General features: G+C 34.1%; 1 protein-coding gene across 1 annotated transcript in view; it reads right to left on the reverse strand.

Moving 5' to 3' along the window:
* The window catches only part of LOC140757930 (E3 ubiquitin-protein ligase RNF19A), a 108445-nt gene extending 89139 nt beyond the window's left edge, over positions 1-19306 (reverse strand). The window contains exon 1 of the mRNA XM_073093833.1: positions 18791-19306. Within this exon, the coding sequence (XP_072949934.1) occupies positions 18791-18914 (124 nt within the window). The 5' untranslated portion in view covers positions 18915-19306. The remainder of the gene's footprint in view (positions 1-18790) is intronic.
* Between the last annotated feature and the right edge of the window lie 244 nt (positions 19307-19550).

Consider the following 19550-nt stretch of genomic DNA (forward strand, 5'->3'; position numbering starts at 1 on the left):
GAAGGAAAACCTCGTGAGGAAACCTGCATACCTGAGAGATTTATAAAAAAAATCTTAAAGGTATGTAAAGTCTACCAATACGCACTTGGCCAGCGCGGTGGACTATGGCCTAATCCTTCTCATTATGAGAGGAGACCCGTGCCCAGCAGTGGGAAAGTAATGGGTTGATGATGATGATGATGATGATGAACACGCAAGTATCAAGTTATAATGCCACGAATGTTTAGGTTATGAAGTTTTTATCTTCTAGCGTATCGTTATTCTAATCTAATGCTACACTCAGTTCATTGACACTCAGGGAAATTACTTACGTATGTATACAATTTGGATTTTTAAAGAATTGTTATTTGTAGATTATGGACTACTTCAAGCCAACATAAATAAATTACCAATTCGATTGTCTATGTTTTGGATGTTATGAACTCACACCACACACACACACACACGACTGTGCGCACACAGACGCTAAAATTTGCAATAGAAATAAAATGGCCTGGCCAAGGATCGAACTTAGATCTTAAACTGAACGTTAGACATAAATTATGTGATATAAATATAGACATATGCACGACCAAAAATGTTTTTGTGTATTCATCTGTATTAATGTAACTTCATACTAAACCAATTTAGATGGACTTAACATCTATAGACGACGACAAATCATTACACATACAGTTAGAGATCATATTAGTAAGTTAACGTTAAAGTTGACTGGAGTCTACATACCCTGATGATGCTCCGTTTTGGAGTGAAACACGTGGTGATGGTGTGTATGGTGGTGTATATTTTTAATTTTTTGCATCTGCACGCATCCTTTGTGGGAGGGAGGGTGGTACATACTGCATGGTTTAAAATATACCATCATACATATTTGTAGCGGATTGTTGAGAAGTAGTTTTAATCTTAAGTTAATAGCATGGATATCCGCAAAGAAACACCGGATACAATTAACGATCATTTTAGTTTTGAGAAACTACTCATACCGGTACCGAATAGCGTTGACCACATACTCATCCACACCATCACTTACCGTACTATAGCACACAAAGGCGAGCATATGATTAATGGTAATGGCTGTTTGCTCCGACCGTCCCTGGGTTTCCAATTTTGATAGAATTCTACATAATCGACGTATTGTTTGCTAATTAATTGGGGAAAACCAATTACGCCGTTTATTGAGATATATGTGCAGTTGTTGGAATAAGGTAAAGTTATTCCGTCAAACAACATAATATCTCATTACTTAAATTATATTTGTAATATTAGTAACATTGTAAACAAGAGCCATAAGGAATTTATATTCACACTAGCTGACCCGGCAAACGTTGTGTTGCCATATAAATAAAGAAAGGTTAAAGGTGAACAACCCTTATCACTTAGAGATATGAAAAATAGATAGTAGCCGATTCCCAGACCAAATGAATATGCATATAAAATTTGGTGAAAATCGGTAGAGCCGTTTCGGAGGAGTACGGTAACTAACATTGTGACACGAGAATTTTATATAACTATAAGATATTTTTTTTAACAAAAAATACAACCGACTTCTATGTCACTACAAAGTAAAAAATAATTGAAATAAATGTTGGTTTAGTACATATTTCTGAAGTCGGCGCTCAATATATTTCGTTGGATAACGATGTAAACAGCGTGTCTAATATGTAGGTATGTATCTCAAATAGTCAATGATGAACTGGCTTCGCAAAGTAATTAGAACCTACACCAAATATCTTCAAACACAACTCAATTATTCCCATCGGTTGAGGAGTTAGATATTTTGTCTCCGAGCCACATTATTAGCCACATTAAAAGCATTAAAATAGGTTCATAAACGGCGAAGTTATGGCTGTTATATTTACATGGGTGGAGGAGTTCCCCTCTTTTTCTCCAGAACCAATCAATGGATCCTAACCATATTTAAATGGGACCAACTTCCAGCTCGTCTCTACACAATAAAAAAATAATTATTAAAATCGGTCCACTAACGGCGGAGTAATTGGTGTACATACATAAAAAAAAAAAAAAGATACCGGCCGAATTGATAACCACCTCCTTTTTGAAGTCGGTTAAAAAGAACCGAAATGTTAATATTGACTTTAAACTATCGACTTGAAAAATATCGACCTTAAATGCACTCTAATATTGTAATTATTTATACCTTATATGGAAGTTAACAAATATATTTTATTTCATTTGTAAACCCTGAAAACCAATTATAGAGAGTCTGAAACCTAAGACAACAAAGCCGAATTTAGTAGAAGTACGAATGACGGTGGTACTTCTGGAGTAGAAAGAACCACATCTGGATAGTATCATAATGAATAGAACGGTTTGACGGTGGTAGAACCCTTTGTGGTTCTACTCCGGCGGCACCACCGTCAAACCTATTTCTGCCTCATAACAGAAGTGTTAAGTGCTGCCGTGTTCCGGTTTGAAGAGTGTGATAATGGAGACATACTTTTCCGAGGCGTTCCAGCTTAGTCCTCAGGGGTAGCGGCGCATCACCTCACCTCACCTCAGGCAGGAATGTCTAATCCTATCTGGGGTTGATTACAGATGTTCATGGGCGGCAGTAGCCACTTACGCTGCACTGCACGCTCGTCTGCTACTCCTATATTATAAAAAAAAGAATAATAGAATCACCTTGACCGGAATAATAGGAATCTACTTAAAATACGATTAAAAAATTCACCAATTAGCAAAACTAAATCAAAGGTTGTAAAAAATCAATTATATACAGACGATCTCCTTGACCCTACCTAATAATATGTAATACTACCTATCGTATGTATGTTAATTAACTTGGCATCCTCATAGTGTTTTAATTTTAAAGCATTTGCTCGCCGACTTTCCTTCTAGTTTCGGACGTGTGTAAAAACTTTACTGTAGGTACATTTAATTAAATTCACTTTGAACGTTGAGGGAATTTCATTTTTTTGTGGCAGAAACATACCAAATTAGTTTTAGGTATGTGTTTTCCGTAGAAATATATAACATAATATTTTTATTGTTACAAATGGGTATTAATTATCATGGGTATGGATATAAAATGAAAACTACTTGAATTACTTGGCAAAAATAAAGATTATTTAATTAAACAAAAGCTATAATATTAATAAAACAAAAATATTTCTCTCCGGAGCAATAAGACGACAGAATGAACTTTGTAAATAACAAAATAAATCAAACAGATGCACATATAGCTACGTAATTAAAACCAACACGTAACGTAACACACAACTGTAACCAAATCGAACGTTACCGATGTTATCAGCGTTAAGTAAGATTAGTTTGCAGTTCGCTGGCGAACGCGTACATAATTTTGTAACACATAACGAGTAACACATATTGGGCATACGGCATATCTAAAGTGACCAGACGTCCCGTTTCGAACAGGACTGTCCCGTTATCCGGTAGCCCGTCCCGATGTCCCCAATGTTAACCGCGGAACTCACAAATGTCCCGTTTTTTCGAAATGGCGTGAAAATATGATCGATCGTAATTTGATGGGAAGGCGATAAATTTGCGTTAAACTCTGATTCATAATTTTAGACTTATAATTATGAATTAGACCTATAAGGTCACACATTAGATCTTGTACATGTTGACCTTGAGTTCGCCCTTATCACCATAGTAATAGGCGCTATAATTGCAATGCAAGTGTTTCGTGCGGCGTTGTTTTTTTCGTCACGAAACCTGCAAATTGACGAAAAACTCAATGTCCCGTCTTGAGCCGAAAATAAAACGGTCAGGTAGGCATACCGCATACAACAATCACGCACATACAATTAATTAATCATAACAAACTCGGCGAGCATACATTTCTTTTTGATTACACATAACGTGTCCATCGGAGCGTGCGCTGGGGTTACGCAAGGCGTTGCTCAATGAAAATAAAATATTAAGTAAGTTGATGGCATGCGACACGTGTGAATAGTTCGGGTGTGGTTAGTAAGGCTAACATTGTAACAACAGGATTAAAACAACTCCAAAATTAATTATATGGACCGTGAGTATTATTACTTAAAACAAATTAAATTAATTACTAGTACCAATAAAGTTCTTATGTGTGACAACGAAATTTAAAGTCATGAGTCCAAAAGTGGTAGAACACCATCGTGAATTGACTCCAAAGTCCTCTGATAACAAAAATTTTGAACATTCAATTCTATGAATAATTTCGAGCAGAACTCTAATAATACGAATCTGGTTACACACAGGCAGTGGTCACTTAAAATTGGAAGAACAGAAATACTAAACATACAACCACAGATTATGTAGGTCTAGGCTTGAGGCTATCATCATCATCAACCCATTACTGTCCCACTGCTGGGCACGGGTCTCCTCTCAGAATGAGAAGGATTAGGCCATAGTCCACCGCGCTGGCCAAGTGCGTATTGGTAGACTTCACATACCTTTAAGATTTTTTTTATAAATCTCTCAGGTATGCAGGTTTCCTCACGATGTTTTCCTTCACCGTTTAAGCAAGTGATAATTAATTTCTAATACGCACATAGATTTGAAAATCAGAGGTGCGTGCCTGGGATTTGAACCTCGGACCCCTCGATCGAGAGGCCGCGTTTCTTAACCACTAGGCTATCACTGCTTCTGAGGCTTGAGGCTAAGTTAGAAGGATTTGGCAGACAAACGCGCAACGTAAGTGAAATCACCAACACTATTAACTACACACTGTTCGTTACATGTTTATTTAAACTAGTATTAGAGAGAGCATAGATAATGTGACTAAACGAAAATATTTGCTTTGTGATTTAGGAACTATTGTGTGTATAGTAGATAAGCCACAAACCACTTAACGTTAGTAATGGAACGCCGAGATAACAGATACACGTAACTTGTTTTTAATCCCCATCAAGTTTCCACTTCCTTATTAACATAATTGACAGTGACTTGGTTCAACAATTACCTCGTCCGTAGAAATGGAAATTACGTATCTATGTTTAATCAGTTATTAATTTCACATTCCTGAGAAATTTGAATCTTCAATTTAAAGGTCTGCGCAGGGTATAAACTCATACTTTGGTGAAATGTGAACCTCACTTCAGGGGCGTAGCCATTTCTGTGTTAACGGGTCCGCATCACAGTCGTGGGCATAGGTTCGCTACGTACGACCAAAAAAGTCGTTTAGTGTCTAACATTTTTTGCCGTAAACTAAGTCCTCATCCATCCTAAGAGTAGCAGAAAACATAATCCCTAAAATTTGTACGCGAAACCAAAAAAATGGAGAACCTTTTTTGTGTAGGAACATGTCCTAAAGTATCGACGTCACCACGCCGTGCAAATACATGAAAACTTACTATTTATTGGGTATAAGAAAAAAATAGTTGCGCCGGTCAGTATATTATCATATCATGTAGTAAATATTATTATTCCATCAACAAAATACTTGACCTTATTATCGTGTTATATTTTATGCGTACTGATATGTGATACTTTTATAACAGCAGTGTGAAGCGCTGCTGTGTTCCGGTTTGAAGGGTGTGGTAAGGGAGACAGACTTTTCCGAGGCGTTCCAGCTTAGTCCTCAGGGGTAGCGGCGCATCTGTGCCCGACCACAGGTAGGAATATCTAATCCTATCTGGGGTTGATTACAGATGTCCATGGGCGGCAGTAGCCACTTACCATCAGGTGGGCTGCATACTCGTCTGCTACTCTTATATTATAAAAAAAAAAAATACTTCCTTGATGCATACGGAACTGGTGGAAAACCCTCTGATATTTTCATAGTTAAGTAATGCTCACAGCAGTCTATGGCATTTTTTCTGCATATAACAATTCATATTAATGTCTGTTTGAAGGTAAAGTGCAAATTGTATTTAATGATTAGTATATGTAATGAACTAATGATGATTATATCTCATTATTAGTTTGTCATGAACTGAACTGAATAGGCTGATTCCTGAAACTTTAGTTTGAAGTTTAACAAATTATAGAGTAGCCATGGAGTAGCCAGACAATACTTGGTCGCCATTTTTTCATGTATTAGGAATATAAAATATTTTAATTTTATTCAGTAGTGATAAATATGGTTAAGAATCAGGTTCGGTTCACAACCGAAAGTACTTGATTTTATGGAGATACACATAAATGCGTTGCTACTTACTATCTTTAAGAGCTATATGAGATCTCTTTAAATCAGAACCTACTTCTTACGCATTACCAAAATCTTTTCAAACCAAGTACAGTAGCGCTGAACTTCAACTGTGAACCAGATACGAGGGTGATAATGCAACAAAATGGGAACCACGCAAAGACATGCCCTTTCAAACAATTATTTATTACACATAGGTTGCCATTTGATTAAAAAGTACTAGTTTTGGAAAGTAGTTAACCTTTTTGGCGCGCAATGTAAAGCTGCTCAACTTCGCTCTTATGCGAGGACGTAGATAGCAGCTGAAACTGTTTCCAAACTGCAAGGCGGGGGTCAGGGGGCCAGCCGTTCTTGACATCTCGAATGTTACATAACTCTCACACAAATGCAATATTGAATCTACGAGGCAAGCGCATGGTCTATGTTATTGTACACATGTCCCACCACTAGCGAGATGCTGCAACAGATACAATTTCTTAGCTACGGCCTTGATAATGGAATGTCCAAAGTAGGAACACAAGATTCACGATGAAAAAACTGGAATCTGGACAAATTATCTTGTGCCATTTCCTCTTCAACTATCATAACTTCGTAACTAAAAAATACGATAGTTTGAGTGGCGGTATAAAACTTCTTCGTTAATTAAAAAATACATAGAGTGGGCCATGGATATATGTAAAAACTTTAAATAAGCATGGCGTTGGTGTCGCCGCAGTGGAAAGAAATAATTTACCATCGTTTAGCTTTCCGCTCATCCGCTTACGGTAAGCAGTGAGACTATTGCAGCGTAGGATGTTGTACGCCAACCAATTACCGACTCCGAATTCGGAGCCTCGCTCTCTTCCTGCGGGTTGGCAATGACGGTTTCTAATTAAAACGTTGCATAATTTGGCGTATTTCAAATGTTGCCTTCGGTATTTTCTAGTTACACGACAAATCTTAATATTTTTGCGTATTTCTATTTTTATTAAATTAAATATACGTATATTTTATTTACCTATCGAGTAAATGAGCAGATATTAATATTATGTACCTAAGTGACTAAAATTTATCACATTTTATTAATATTCAATAGTATCTTATAAATCACATCCACCGCATAGCATTAATTTTAAAATGTGAAACATGAATTTTATTTTTCCTTTCATAATATATAATATTGAATAAAAATTATAAGTAAACAATTTTTTACGTGACGTCTTACTGACATTTGCAATTAAATATAATTAGGTACATTTTCTCATCAAAATGGCGCATACATTAACATAATCTGAAAAATCAGTATAATCATAAATATATTTTAACCGACTTCAAAAAGGAGGTGGTTATCAATTCAGCCGGTATCTTTTTTTTATGTATGTACACGAATTACTCCGCCGTTAGTGGACCGATTTTAATAATTCTCATATTAGACACGCTGTTTACATCGTTATCCAACGAAATACATTAAGCGCCGACTTCAGAAATATGTACTACATTTATTTCAATTATTTTTTACTTTGTAGTGACATAGAAGTCGGTTGTATTTTTTTGTAAAAACTTTTTGACGTTTTCAAACACCTACCTAAATCAAAATAAATATGTTCTAGAGCATAATTAATTTAGTAGTAGTAGGCATGTGTGTATTTACTGAAAAAATCAAATTACCACGAAATTAATTTCCTCACTATTAAACGAGTAACGTGATTACACAAGGATAACTAGTACGTAGAACTGGTGTATTTTGATACTATAGCTACATACATTTTGTATTTACAACAACAAAATAGGATGTTTTCATACCACTCAAATTAATGTTTATCTTTCAACCAAAGTTCATGTTAATATTCGCAGAATATTATGTACATGTTTAATAAAATTTGTTTCGGTACAAAATATTTTCTGCTATAAACCTACTGTCCTAACCTAACTATTTCAAAAACGCTGTGCAATTTGCAGTGGTAGTTTGACAGTAGTCTTCGACAGTAGTGTAGCTGTAGAGTAATGATGGTAATATGGAAAAAAACAATGATATAAAAAAATTGTTTTTATTTTTACGACGACGACGTCTTTCATGTAACATTAAGTACACATTTAAAAGCCCGTTTTCATATTTCAACGTTGAGTTTGACTTTTACAAACTTCCAGAACCAACTCACTAATTAATTTGACTTCGGTACAAAATTCTTAGTAAATATTAATTAGTGTTGAAATACCTCGTAGCTTCAACAAATTGATTTGACTCAAGTGCAATTTCGATTTAAAATTCGTTATGCTGCTTCAAACTCGTAAACCGAAGTTCCCATGAATACGTTCACATAATAATAGTTATTAATTAACGCGAATGCCTCGTGGCACCTTAACCCAATTGTTTGAGGCCAAGTTTTAAAATTAAGCGCTATCTTAATTTAATTTACAAATTTATTTTCTGACGGAAGGTCGGTATAAGACTTATCGATTTTTTCTATTACCTTGGTTGGTACTCATAGATACATCATCCCTAGAATTTAATTTGTTCCATTATTTACCTTTTTTAAAGATATATATATAGCTATATGTAATGCATGATATGGTCATAAAAACATGATATGGTCAATACTGACTACACTGTATGAAATAAATAAATAAATTAATAGGTTTATTTCATGAATACACGCCTTCTATTAATAAGTAAAAAAAATCTGAAAAAATAAGCGATACGCAGACAGAACAGCCTGCATTAAAGCCTATATTACTATGTCATATTAATGTCATTTATTCATTCAAAATGGATAATGCTTACTTATGCAGCCCGGGCGGTTAAGAACTTATTTGCTTGCTGCAAGGAAAAATAGTTAATAAGATAAGATTACACTAATAGTATTTAAGATTAAGTCTTGGATCAACAATTATTACTAACTATTACTAATTGTTTATCGAAGGATTACGTATGCGGTAAGTACAGCAGTTACCTAGAAATTTAATTGTTATTGTAGACACGTGTGTAAAATGTAATTATTTTTTTCTAAAAGGAGGAAGTTGAGCATGATAATCTATATTATGTGTGACGTCACTATACCAAGCTAGACGTCACTTCTTGCAAGTTGATACGTTGTGTACCTACCAGTGCAGAGATGTCTAAAGCTTTAAAATTTATGGCTGACATTTAACAAAGAGATGAAGTTCTTCGCCTTTAATCATATATCACATCCTAGTACAGTTCCAGATTACATTCAAACAAGTAATTATGTAGTTCTTAAATGAAAGGTCACACAATTTTAATGGCTTCCGCTGCTCGATCAAATTAAACAACTCCAGCAGCTCTTATCAGCAAGGGACCGTCCTTGTCCTATGAAACGTACTTCCACATCTAATTATCATTCAAAATAGAATTATAAATACCACTGAACTATTCGTCTATAATTCTAAAATAGCAATAACATAATAGGTACAATATTGTTTAATATTACAAAAAATTTTTAATATGTCAAAAGTAGTAAACGATCATGTTACATGGTCACTGTTACATGGTCACTATTGCCCTTCGACTTTAGTAGCAAGCCCCATTTAGATCGGTAATCAAGCCCGAATATCAGATACTCCTATTGAGTTAGTAGCGTAGCTTACATAGACAGGACCACAACAAATTCAAAATTAATTACAAATGTTCATGACCTACACTGATATACACCATCAAGTATAAACTATACGAATAAAGCATGGTAGTTAGAGGTTAATATGTAAAAAAACACATTTACAACAATGCACGCAGGCGCAGGTGTGCGGGGATTCATACGCTCATTATTATTCTCTGGTTATAAAAATATTTGTTAAATTGCTCAGAAATCTTCATCGCCTAAAGTTTCGAAAGTACAAACATTTAACTATTAATAACACATTTCCGAACAGTAATCAACATTGTTTTATCAATAGAACAATTGTGTTCATATCGAAGCGGTTCCTGCCGTCCCGTCTGGTCCGGACGTTGGTTGAGGAAGGAAGATCTTACGTGCACATCCCGATACGGGTGCTCCGCCCCAGTTTATTATAGGTGCCATTTGTCGAGTGGGACAATGATCCCGGCCACCATATCTATATATAGAGCATTGTGCAAGGGGAAAATCTATGTAAGTGGGATTGTGTAAGCCATGTCATACATGCTATAGTTGGTTTAAGGACAGTCAGAATATAGACAGATGGAACGGAATTTACGTATGACGTCATAATTACAAGGTAATCAATTATAACAACAATCCGCATGGCGCAGCGGTCATCGAGTCATGTTGTCCAGGTCGATGTTAGGTCAACCATAAATCTGAATGACGAGATGTCACTCCTATATCTAGCTTTAGTGACCTTTATACTTTTTGTACAAGTCCTTGTGTTATCACTAGTAAAATCATTCGAACATTGACCGAAGAGTACATAAAAAGATATTATGGAATTATTGATAGAAAAAATCTAACATTCCTAAACAGGAATATGTACGTAGCATTCTTATATTTCTTATGCTATGACTCGATATTTTTAGAGAGTTCATACAGTTTTTACCGCTATGTATCCTTTGTGTTTGACCGCGACCTTGTCTATAAATGAGATATGGTTCTACTGAGTCTCATAAACTTTCTATCTAACGTATATATTAATTATCAACTACAGTTTTTTTACCAAAAATTGTACTGACAAACCGCAAACTATACCTTTTTTCGTTTGTAAATAAAATTAATACTAATAAACCGAATAACTTTTAAGATAATGAACCAACTAAACTTTGATAGTTTAATTAAATAATTGCAAATAGCAAATACAATAACAAATGTGTAACTAATTTACTCCAACTCTATTGAAATCTACCATTAACTTGAAATTACGCGCCTACGTCTTTTTCATATGCCGATTTTATATACGAATAAAATAATACTAGGATTAAATCGATAAATAATCAATTCAATAATTAATTAATAAATATGAATGCAGTGCGTTTTGTCGCAGTTACAAAAACTAATTTTTTATTAAGATATTTTAAACGGCACATAAACGTTACAAAAGAATTCCTTTACATATAATACAATGTACAATCATAATTAATTGCATTGGTTAGATAAATTGATTGAATAGTTCTAATATCACGTTATAAATGTATTTTATTAGATAACTTGTATATTATGTCAGCTTGAACTATCATGCCGTTTCATACTCACGTGACGTTTATGCACAATTTATATTAACCATTTCCATTTTTTAAGTCCACTGAAGTAGCAAATGAGAGTGCAGATTAACTGCGAACCAGAAAAAAATGCATGACCACCAACCAGACGAGCATGCTTGGTAAGTGCCTACTGCTGCCCGTAGACATTTGTAATCAACCCCACATAGGATTAGATATTCCTAACTTAGGGCGGCCACAGATATGCCGCTACCCCTGAGGACTAAGCTGGAACGCCTCGGAAAAGTAGGACATTTACACGAGCGTTTGACATTACCACTATAAGGCAGATAAGTGTGGCGGTGGTGCCTATGAAGTCAAACAACATGGGATTAACCGCTTACTACTGCTGAAAAATTCCAATACTTTATAATTTCATATAAATTATTATTAATATGGGGCACTCGCGAGGAATTCATAATATTTGTACTATCACTTCCACTTTGTTATTGTATTTTAGGTACATTTTTCCTTGGAAATAGTGTGCAAAATAATACTTTTTAGTAGTCCTTGAGCGCGCAATACAATGTATGTTTGTTATATTCCAAATGCAACAAAAACAATAGACTCACAAAAAAGTAAAAATGTACGTATATAAATATATTGGCATATTATTCAAATAAAATCATCGCAAAATGTGTCATTTAAATTCCTTAAATTTCAAAACACATTATAATTTTAAATAAAATGTACGCTCTAATGTATTCGATTTTATAAATGTATGCCTCTTTTACAAAAACAAAATATATTGGTTTCGAAAATAAAATAAAAAACAATGCACATATTTATAGGATATCCATTTTAAAACAATAGGTGATGAAAGATTTATTTAGTGACGTACTTGTAAAGGCAGAACTCAGTATGTCTTTAAAGCCCTTTTCCTGTCGCGCGTGTTACGTCTGCTCGCGTAACTCTCACCCTCACAAGTAAATTAACTCACTGCAGTATTTTCGCGAATGCGTATGCGTGTAAAGAAACAATAAGATGTAAGTGGTATGCGTGCGGGTTGGACGCGTCACACGTGTGCCGGAGTAAACACGCGTGCGAGAGAAAAAGCGCCCTTATACAATGCATACAAGACGACCTCATATAGTGTTCTAATAGTTATTCGTAAGCTATCTTAAACAATTCGTCCACACGATACATACATAAAGTACTTTATTGCACTGTGTGATGCAAATTGCAATTAATTCGTTGCGAACATTTTACAAAATAACTCTCGTACAGCGTGCGGGTTAAAACGTGACTAGAGTCGCGTACCGGCATCGTGGAAGACCTCGAAATTCAACTTTTAAATCCCGTCCACGACTTTTACGAGCTCGCTTAACGTGAGCACATTCTTCAAGCTAAAGGTCCTTTCTTTAAAATGAATGATCGCTCACGAGATTATTTTTAACACACGTCAAAGATTGAAAGGTGGTTTTAGGTCGCGGCGATTTTTATTTATTTACAAATATTGAATACAAATATATTTGAAAGGTATTTTATCAAGTGTTATAACAAACGTTTCATGACTGGCATTTTCTTGTAAGGATCGAAATAGAATTCGGAGTATGTATTCCTTCACTTTGTTTATATATATCGCAGTGACCTATTTCAACTATCAAATTGAACTGATATAGATACGTAGAAATATAAAGCCACATTCCCTATAAATCCTATAAATCTATAAAACGTACACTGTATAATATAATGACTTGCTTACTCTTACACTAAGATGTACGAGATTATGTCTAATTGAAGAATAATCCATTTATCACAGTACGTATGAATTTGTCGTGTCGAACGAAATTTTGAACCTTATTAAAGATGGCAGCGCACGTCGCCTGAACTCATTGTTATTATAAACAATTCTAAAATATACAACTTGTTTAGACACTCTCCAACACCAGAAAAGGTTACGAACGAGAGTAAATATTTAAGCCATCGAAAGACAACTTGCGACATAGAACAGTATTTATATACTGGAGTACGTGAAGAACATAAGTATTGAGTACCTACTTAAAAGGCGCGATTACACCTATTCGGAATAATTAGCAATCCTCATTTACTGATTACCCTTTACGCAAAGTTCGATAGCGATATTTTGATAACATAAAACATCAATACATTTCATATCTATCGGGAAGTTAACATTTAAAACTGGCAATTAGAGATAAAAACATGAAAGAAATATCGCTCGGAATTTCCTAAAATATACAATGTTCTTACATAGATTAATAAAGATTACTCACTCCTAACAAGAAAATGTACCCAGTTTTGAGAATTGAAATAGTTGCGTAAAAAAGTTTTGCCACGTCTCCGTGCTAAAATGTCCCTAAAATATTTGAAATAATTATTTATTTATTATGTAAATTACGCAGTATTAGTTATTTATTCGTAATTTTTCTCTAAAAATGTTTTTATTTGTCAAAGAACTTACTAAAATAAGCCGTTTGTGGCTTCATTCAATTTCAAGGCGGCGAAGTATCTTTACTAATCTATGTGTTCTTAGTGTGTAATAAACTGTAAGGGTGTAATATTTTAGTATAGTGATGATGACTAATGTGCATAACCTATACAGTGACGGACTAAGCTTGTCGGAGGCCCGGGTTCGAAATGTTGAATGAGGTCCCGGACGGAAAGTTGAATGTGGCACCCAGTCTAAGTTGATGTAATTTTACAAGCTTTTAAATCAAATCAAATCTCATTTATTCAAAATTGATTCATATAGAATACTTTTTGAAAGTCAACCAACTAGCACCGCTTCGGAAGGTATTTCGCTATGGAGAAGAAGCGGCGCAAGAAACTCCATACGTGTGCAAATTTGCATCTTTTAAAGGGAAAATAGTATACAATTTTACATAGTGGTACATATAATTAATTATTATTGATGTTGGAGCTGAAGTTGTCATACCATGCGAATTTATCATTTGAGTACTGATTTACATTATAATAAGCTTTTTTACATAAAGTTAATTTTATACTACATTTAAACCTTTTCTCGGATAGGTCGATACTGTCTTTTGGTATTTTATTGTAGAAGGGATACAGTTCCCCATTAAAGAATTACACACCTTGCTTAATCTAAATTAAGGGTATGGCCATTTTATCTTTATTTCTAGTATTATAACTATGCCTATTATATTTTTTTTCCAAAGAAGAATTTTAATTAGAAAGAATAATAATTTAGATACAAGGGTACTTGTAGACAATAGTTTCGCCCCTGAACCTTACTCCGTCTATTGAAACTATAGCTACAATATTTAATGGTAAATATATATTAATAGAAACTTCCATCAAAGGTTCCTACTTCTACCAACAATAAGCACTCGTAAAAGACCTCAACATGTTTTACGATCAAATCTGTTTTATTTACGACTTTGTTTGCTACGATCCCTTTGCTATACTTCTAATCGTATATCACTAAAAAATAGCGTTGTTTGTATAATATATCACAAAAAATGTTTTTGGAGTTTATTGGAGTTTACTCCTTAAGAAACGATTTGAGTTATAAGGCCCGGTACGGAAAATTTATGAGGAGTAAAATCAAGTGTAACACGAAAAGTTGAGGCGTTACGTAGAAAGAGACAAACATATATAACCACACTTTACGCGCAACACCAGTGAAGTCACTGAATAAATAATTTAATTTTTTTGTACTAGTGACGTGAAGGAATGCGTTGTATCGGTAAAATAGGTTCACAGACTACATATTAAAAGTATTTTTAGCCACAAATAAAACATAGATAATTTAAAATAAGCCAAATACAAAGGTGCTAAACTCGGACATGTATACATGTCCGTGGACGGTTACGGTACATTTCGTTTCGGACATGTATACATGTCGCTGGGCGGCAACGTAATGATCTACTTACGTACCAATAACAAACTTGATAATGCTATGATATAACAACATAAAAAAGTGTGTGTGTGTCAGCTACGACGCACGATTGGAGTTTACTCCTTACGAACGATAATTATGATAAATATCGAATAGAAAATAGTTAATGACGTTTTAATGTTTTATATATTGCTAATTATTTTTATTGTAATAATTACTTTCATATGGGATTTGAACTTACTGTATTTTAAATTAATAAAAGCACTCTTGATTCATATTTTGGTTAAAAACGCTACTTCCTTTTTGAGAGGATATGATGATTGTAATAAAAAGGAGGGATTGTAATGGATCAATCTAAGAATAGTTCGACAATTTAATGTTAGAGTCCGATTGATGTAGTATCCGAGAAACATCAAAAACAACATAATATCAAGCAAAATAGATGTACAATACTAGTGCAATTTTCTTATAGACAGAAGTGAGTCAAATAAAAGACTACATAAAACAGTCTATAGTTTGAAAATTGCTGGAAATAAATCTAATGTATGCAATTTTGAAGGAACAAATATTCATACGATATAATTCCGCCGACGAGCAGTTATAAATTACTGCATTTATAAATGTTGTTTTGTAAATACAACAATGTATGTAAAGTTTCGATTTATATTAAAGTCGCTTTATCGTGTGTGTGTCGTGAAGTTAGAAACTAACTAACACTAACATCGTTACTAGCTAGACTACTACGGGAAACTAAATACATTTTGAGTTTGGGCTTTACGCTTTCACCTTCGTCTAAACACGCACATCGGAAAATGAGTAAAATCGAATTCGACATGGACAAGGACGAAGCTTGTTTTAAAAGAGTATCCTAATCAATATGATAATTGTGAATGTGAGTTTGTTTGTTTGTTACACTTTTTTTTTTAAGTTTTTTTTTAAATTTTGTACACACGTTGTCAGAGGTCCAGAAATAGACATAGGGTAATATTTATTCCGAAAAAAGTACCATTCCAAAGGTTGCGAGCGAAGCCGCGGGTAAAAGCTATATTTTGTATAAGTACAGAACTACGCACTAGTATTTCATGTGATATACCTAAGTACTGTGGACATTGGACAGACATATCAACCAGACTGAAACAGCCATTACTGCAAACAATTATAGCAATGCTTTAATGTGGTTTTAAAAATGTAGTCAAACATATTCTGCTTTCATATCTATTCTATTTCCATGTTATCTATAGTCTATCTATCTATAGATAGCAGTTGCCATTTGACATTTCGTAGGCTGCAAACTGGTTTGTTTCTTTTTAGATACCATGCCCTATGTGATTTAGTATGGTGTAGGTGAGTATGGTATTTAAAAACCTACAACTCAGATAAGTCCAAATCTAAACAAATAAAATATATACTAAGACCAAGCCTTTAAAACAATCAATGTGTATGGAATGTATAATATGTAAGGTATACTTAATATATATACTGTTGTTGTAGCCATAAAATGAAGCCTATTTCCCAAGCCATTGCTAAACAATGAGTAATTATTTTACCATGAACTTTTATGAGCAACTAGATGCATTATAATAAAATATATAGTTTTCAATCATTCTTAATACTTTGTAATAATAAACAACTATGAATATTATCCGACTACCCTTGAGTTCCAAGGAGATGATCCTTGGAAGGTATGCAGTACACAAATAAAATTAGGATTAGAAATTAGGATTGTATTCTAACCTATTATTTTTATATAAAAATTTGCAGTAATTGTCATTGAGGAAAAGAACTTTCTGGCTATTTTTGTAAGAAATTTTGAAATGAGAAGTACAGAAAATTAATTGTTCATTTAATATGTGTGCAAGTATGTAAACTATGCTTAATTTCAATTGCCAAGAATTTGATATAATGAGTAATCAATTTATAAAATTTATACACAACTAACTAACCATTCATGTTTTGCTAACCAGCATTAGCATACATAAAACAACAGAACCATGGCCTTCCATACTTCATGAATACTGATTGATTAAGATTTTATCAGTGAGAATTGAAAACACTTTACATCCACTACAGGCTGAATAAAACAGGCCATAACATGATCAATTGAAATGTGATACACTAATAATAATCAATGTGTAAAACTGAAAAATTATGTTTGAAATGTGTGACAAGCTATATGATACAACTAACCACTTATGACCATATTTGACTATAAAATTAATAATACTAATGCAATCAACACAAAACAATACTAAAGATTTGGAAAATAGTTTCCTATTTAAAGCAAACAAGGTAAATTTGTATGATATTGGCACTGGGGTAAAACCATTTGAAGCAAATTACAAATGAATTGTTTTTTTTTTAAATTGGTAATATTATATACTATACCTCGAAATGGAATATGTATAAGACACTACCAATTTAACCGCACTGCAAAAATAGAGCCAAAACACCCTACAATTGAAATGTCATACAGTTTACCTAGTGCTAATATTACCACAACTTATCTCAAGTACTTGAATATACAAGTTTTTACAAATAAAAAATCTGTCACATATATAAAAAAATAATCCTATACTTCTTACATATAATTAATTGTCAATTCTATTTATAAACCGTAGGACAAGTGCATCAACTAACAATGATCCATAAATGATGTACCCTAAAGGTCATATTAGCATAACATCAAAGTGAATGGCATTGACCTGTTTGATTGGAGACCTTATTGTTTCAATGTCTTGCAATTGGTAATGGTCATAAAATATTACTATAATTGGTTTTGTGTCCCCCATACAGGCTGGATGCTGTAATGCATCTTATACTACTTAAGATTTTGGTGGTAGTATAAGAAACAATATTGTAACTGACAATTTATAAGAGCCTCTGCAGGGCTATATAAATATGTTTAATTTAATTTCAGGCATCAAAATGTAGTAGAGTCAGTATGGTTTAACCACTACCAATTCTAACGTGATGCAGATTTTGGTGATAAGTTATAGATACCCGATGACTTAACTAAGAGGTGATCTTAGTCCTTATCAATGTTATCCTTGTTTTCCTACCTACGTCCCCAAACTTCACTGGGTCTGGAGCCCACCTTTCATTGGAGCAGCACAGTGGAGTACGCTCCATACCACACATTTGTGGGGAGACCTATACCCAACAGTGTAACATAAAAATGGGTTGCACCTAACATTCAAAAGCCCACCTTTCCATCTATTGAATTATTAAAAAAATAATATATGTGGGTATTCTAACAAAAACTTTGACATAAAATACACACAATCTGCAATTAAACATTTATAAAGTTGATTCATGTTACAGATCTTTTTATGTAGTTTTATTTTTTATATCACCATTGTTATTTCATACTAGTTACTTCACTGGGAAAGAATGCTTTGATCACTTAATCCACCTTTGTATAAAGTTTTTTGTATGGTACAAAAAACCTTAAATAAATTAATATGCAAAATTGATAGTACATATTCAATGATAATATTTGCATAATAAAGAAGTGTTTGTCAATAAAGTTTGTTTTTACAATAAAATGTTTAAAAAAAGTCATAAACAATAATAAATAAGATAGCTTAAGTTTTCTAAATATTTAATAATATAAAATTGTTTCTTGCATACAGCTTTTCACTAAGTTGTTGATATAGGTAGACTTATAGGCACTTATCAGATAAAAAAAACTCACCTGAATGAGCAAGTCTCCTGCCGACGAGGGGGCTGTCCAGCAGCAGGCGGCGCAGGGACCACCGGCCCAGCACGCCGCCGCCCCAGCCGCACCCGCCGCGCCGCATGCCCTCCCGTTCGACCATCACTGACCCTCGCACATCACACCTATCACCTCACCCAGCCTACCACGCACTGCCGTTAAACATTAACGAGGGAGCCTTTACACAACCGCTTGTTGAGTAACTCGCAATGCATCAACGAGAGAAAGTGCCGATCAACAGAGATGAACCGTGAGCGACCGCTCGCAGATGCAATTTCAGACGGGAAAGGATCGCGCTCCCATTGTCAACGCAGATACGTTCACTAATATAACACCCCGAACGCGAACAATGTCGACTCGGCTTATTGTTTAATCCGAACGGACGACAATAATCGAGAACGGTCAAAATGGCAATGCCATTTAATCAAAATACGATACAAAAGCCCAAGCGACAACAGCGCAACAGCGAACAGAACACAACTGTCAGAAAAAGCTCCTAGTAAATTCCCCAACTATCGCACTCGGATACTTGGACTGATTTCAAATTATTTTGTAAAGTATTCTACTCGGTATTATTGGCATATCAAAATATATTTTGAATAATATCATAAAATTATATTTATGTTTTTTCATTTACTTTTATTTAATAAAAAAATGTTGGCTTCAGTGGTACATTTTTTACATTTGTTTAACATGACTGGCGACATTATTTCATTTATTTCCGGTTGCGATATATTGG

This window comes from Epargyreus clarus, unplaced genomic scaffold, assembly GCF_041222505.1.
Source record: "Epargyreus clarus isolate Ecla_fem2 unplaced genomic scaffold, WU_Ecla_fem_2.2 ptg000005l, whole genome shotgun sequence".
Lineage (NCBI taxonomy): Eukaryota > Metazoa > Arthropoda > Insecta > Lepidoptera > Hesperiidae > Epargyreus > Epargyreus clarus.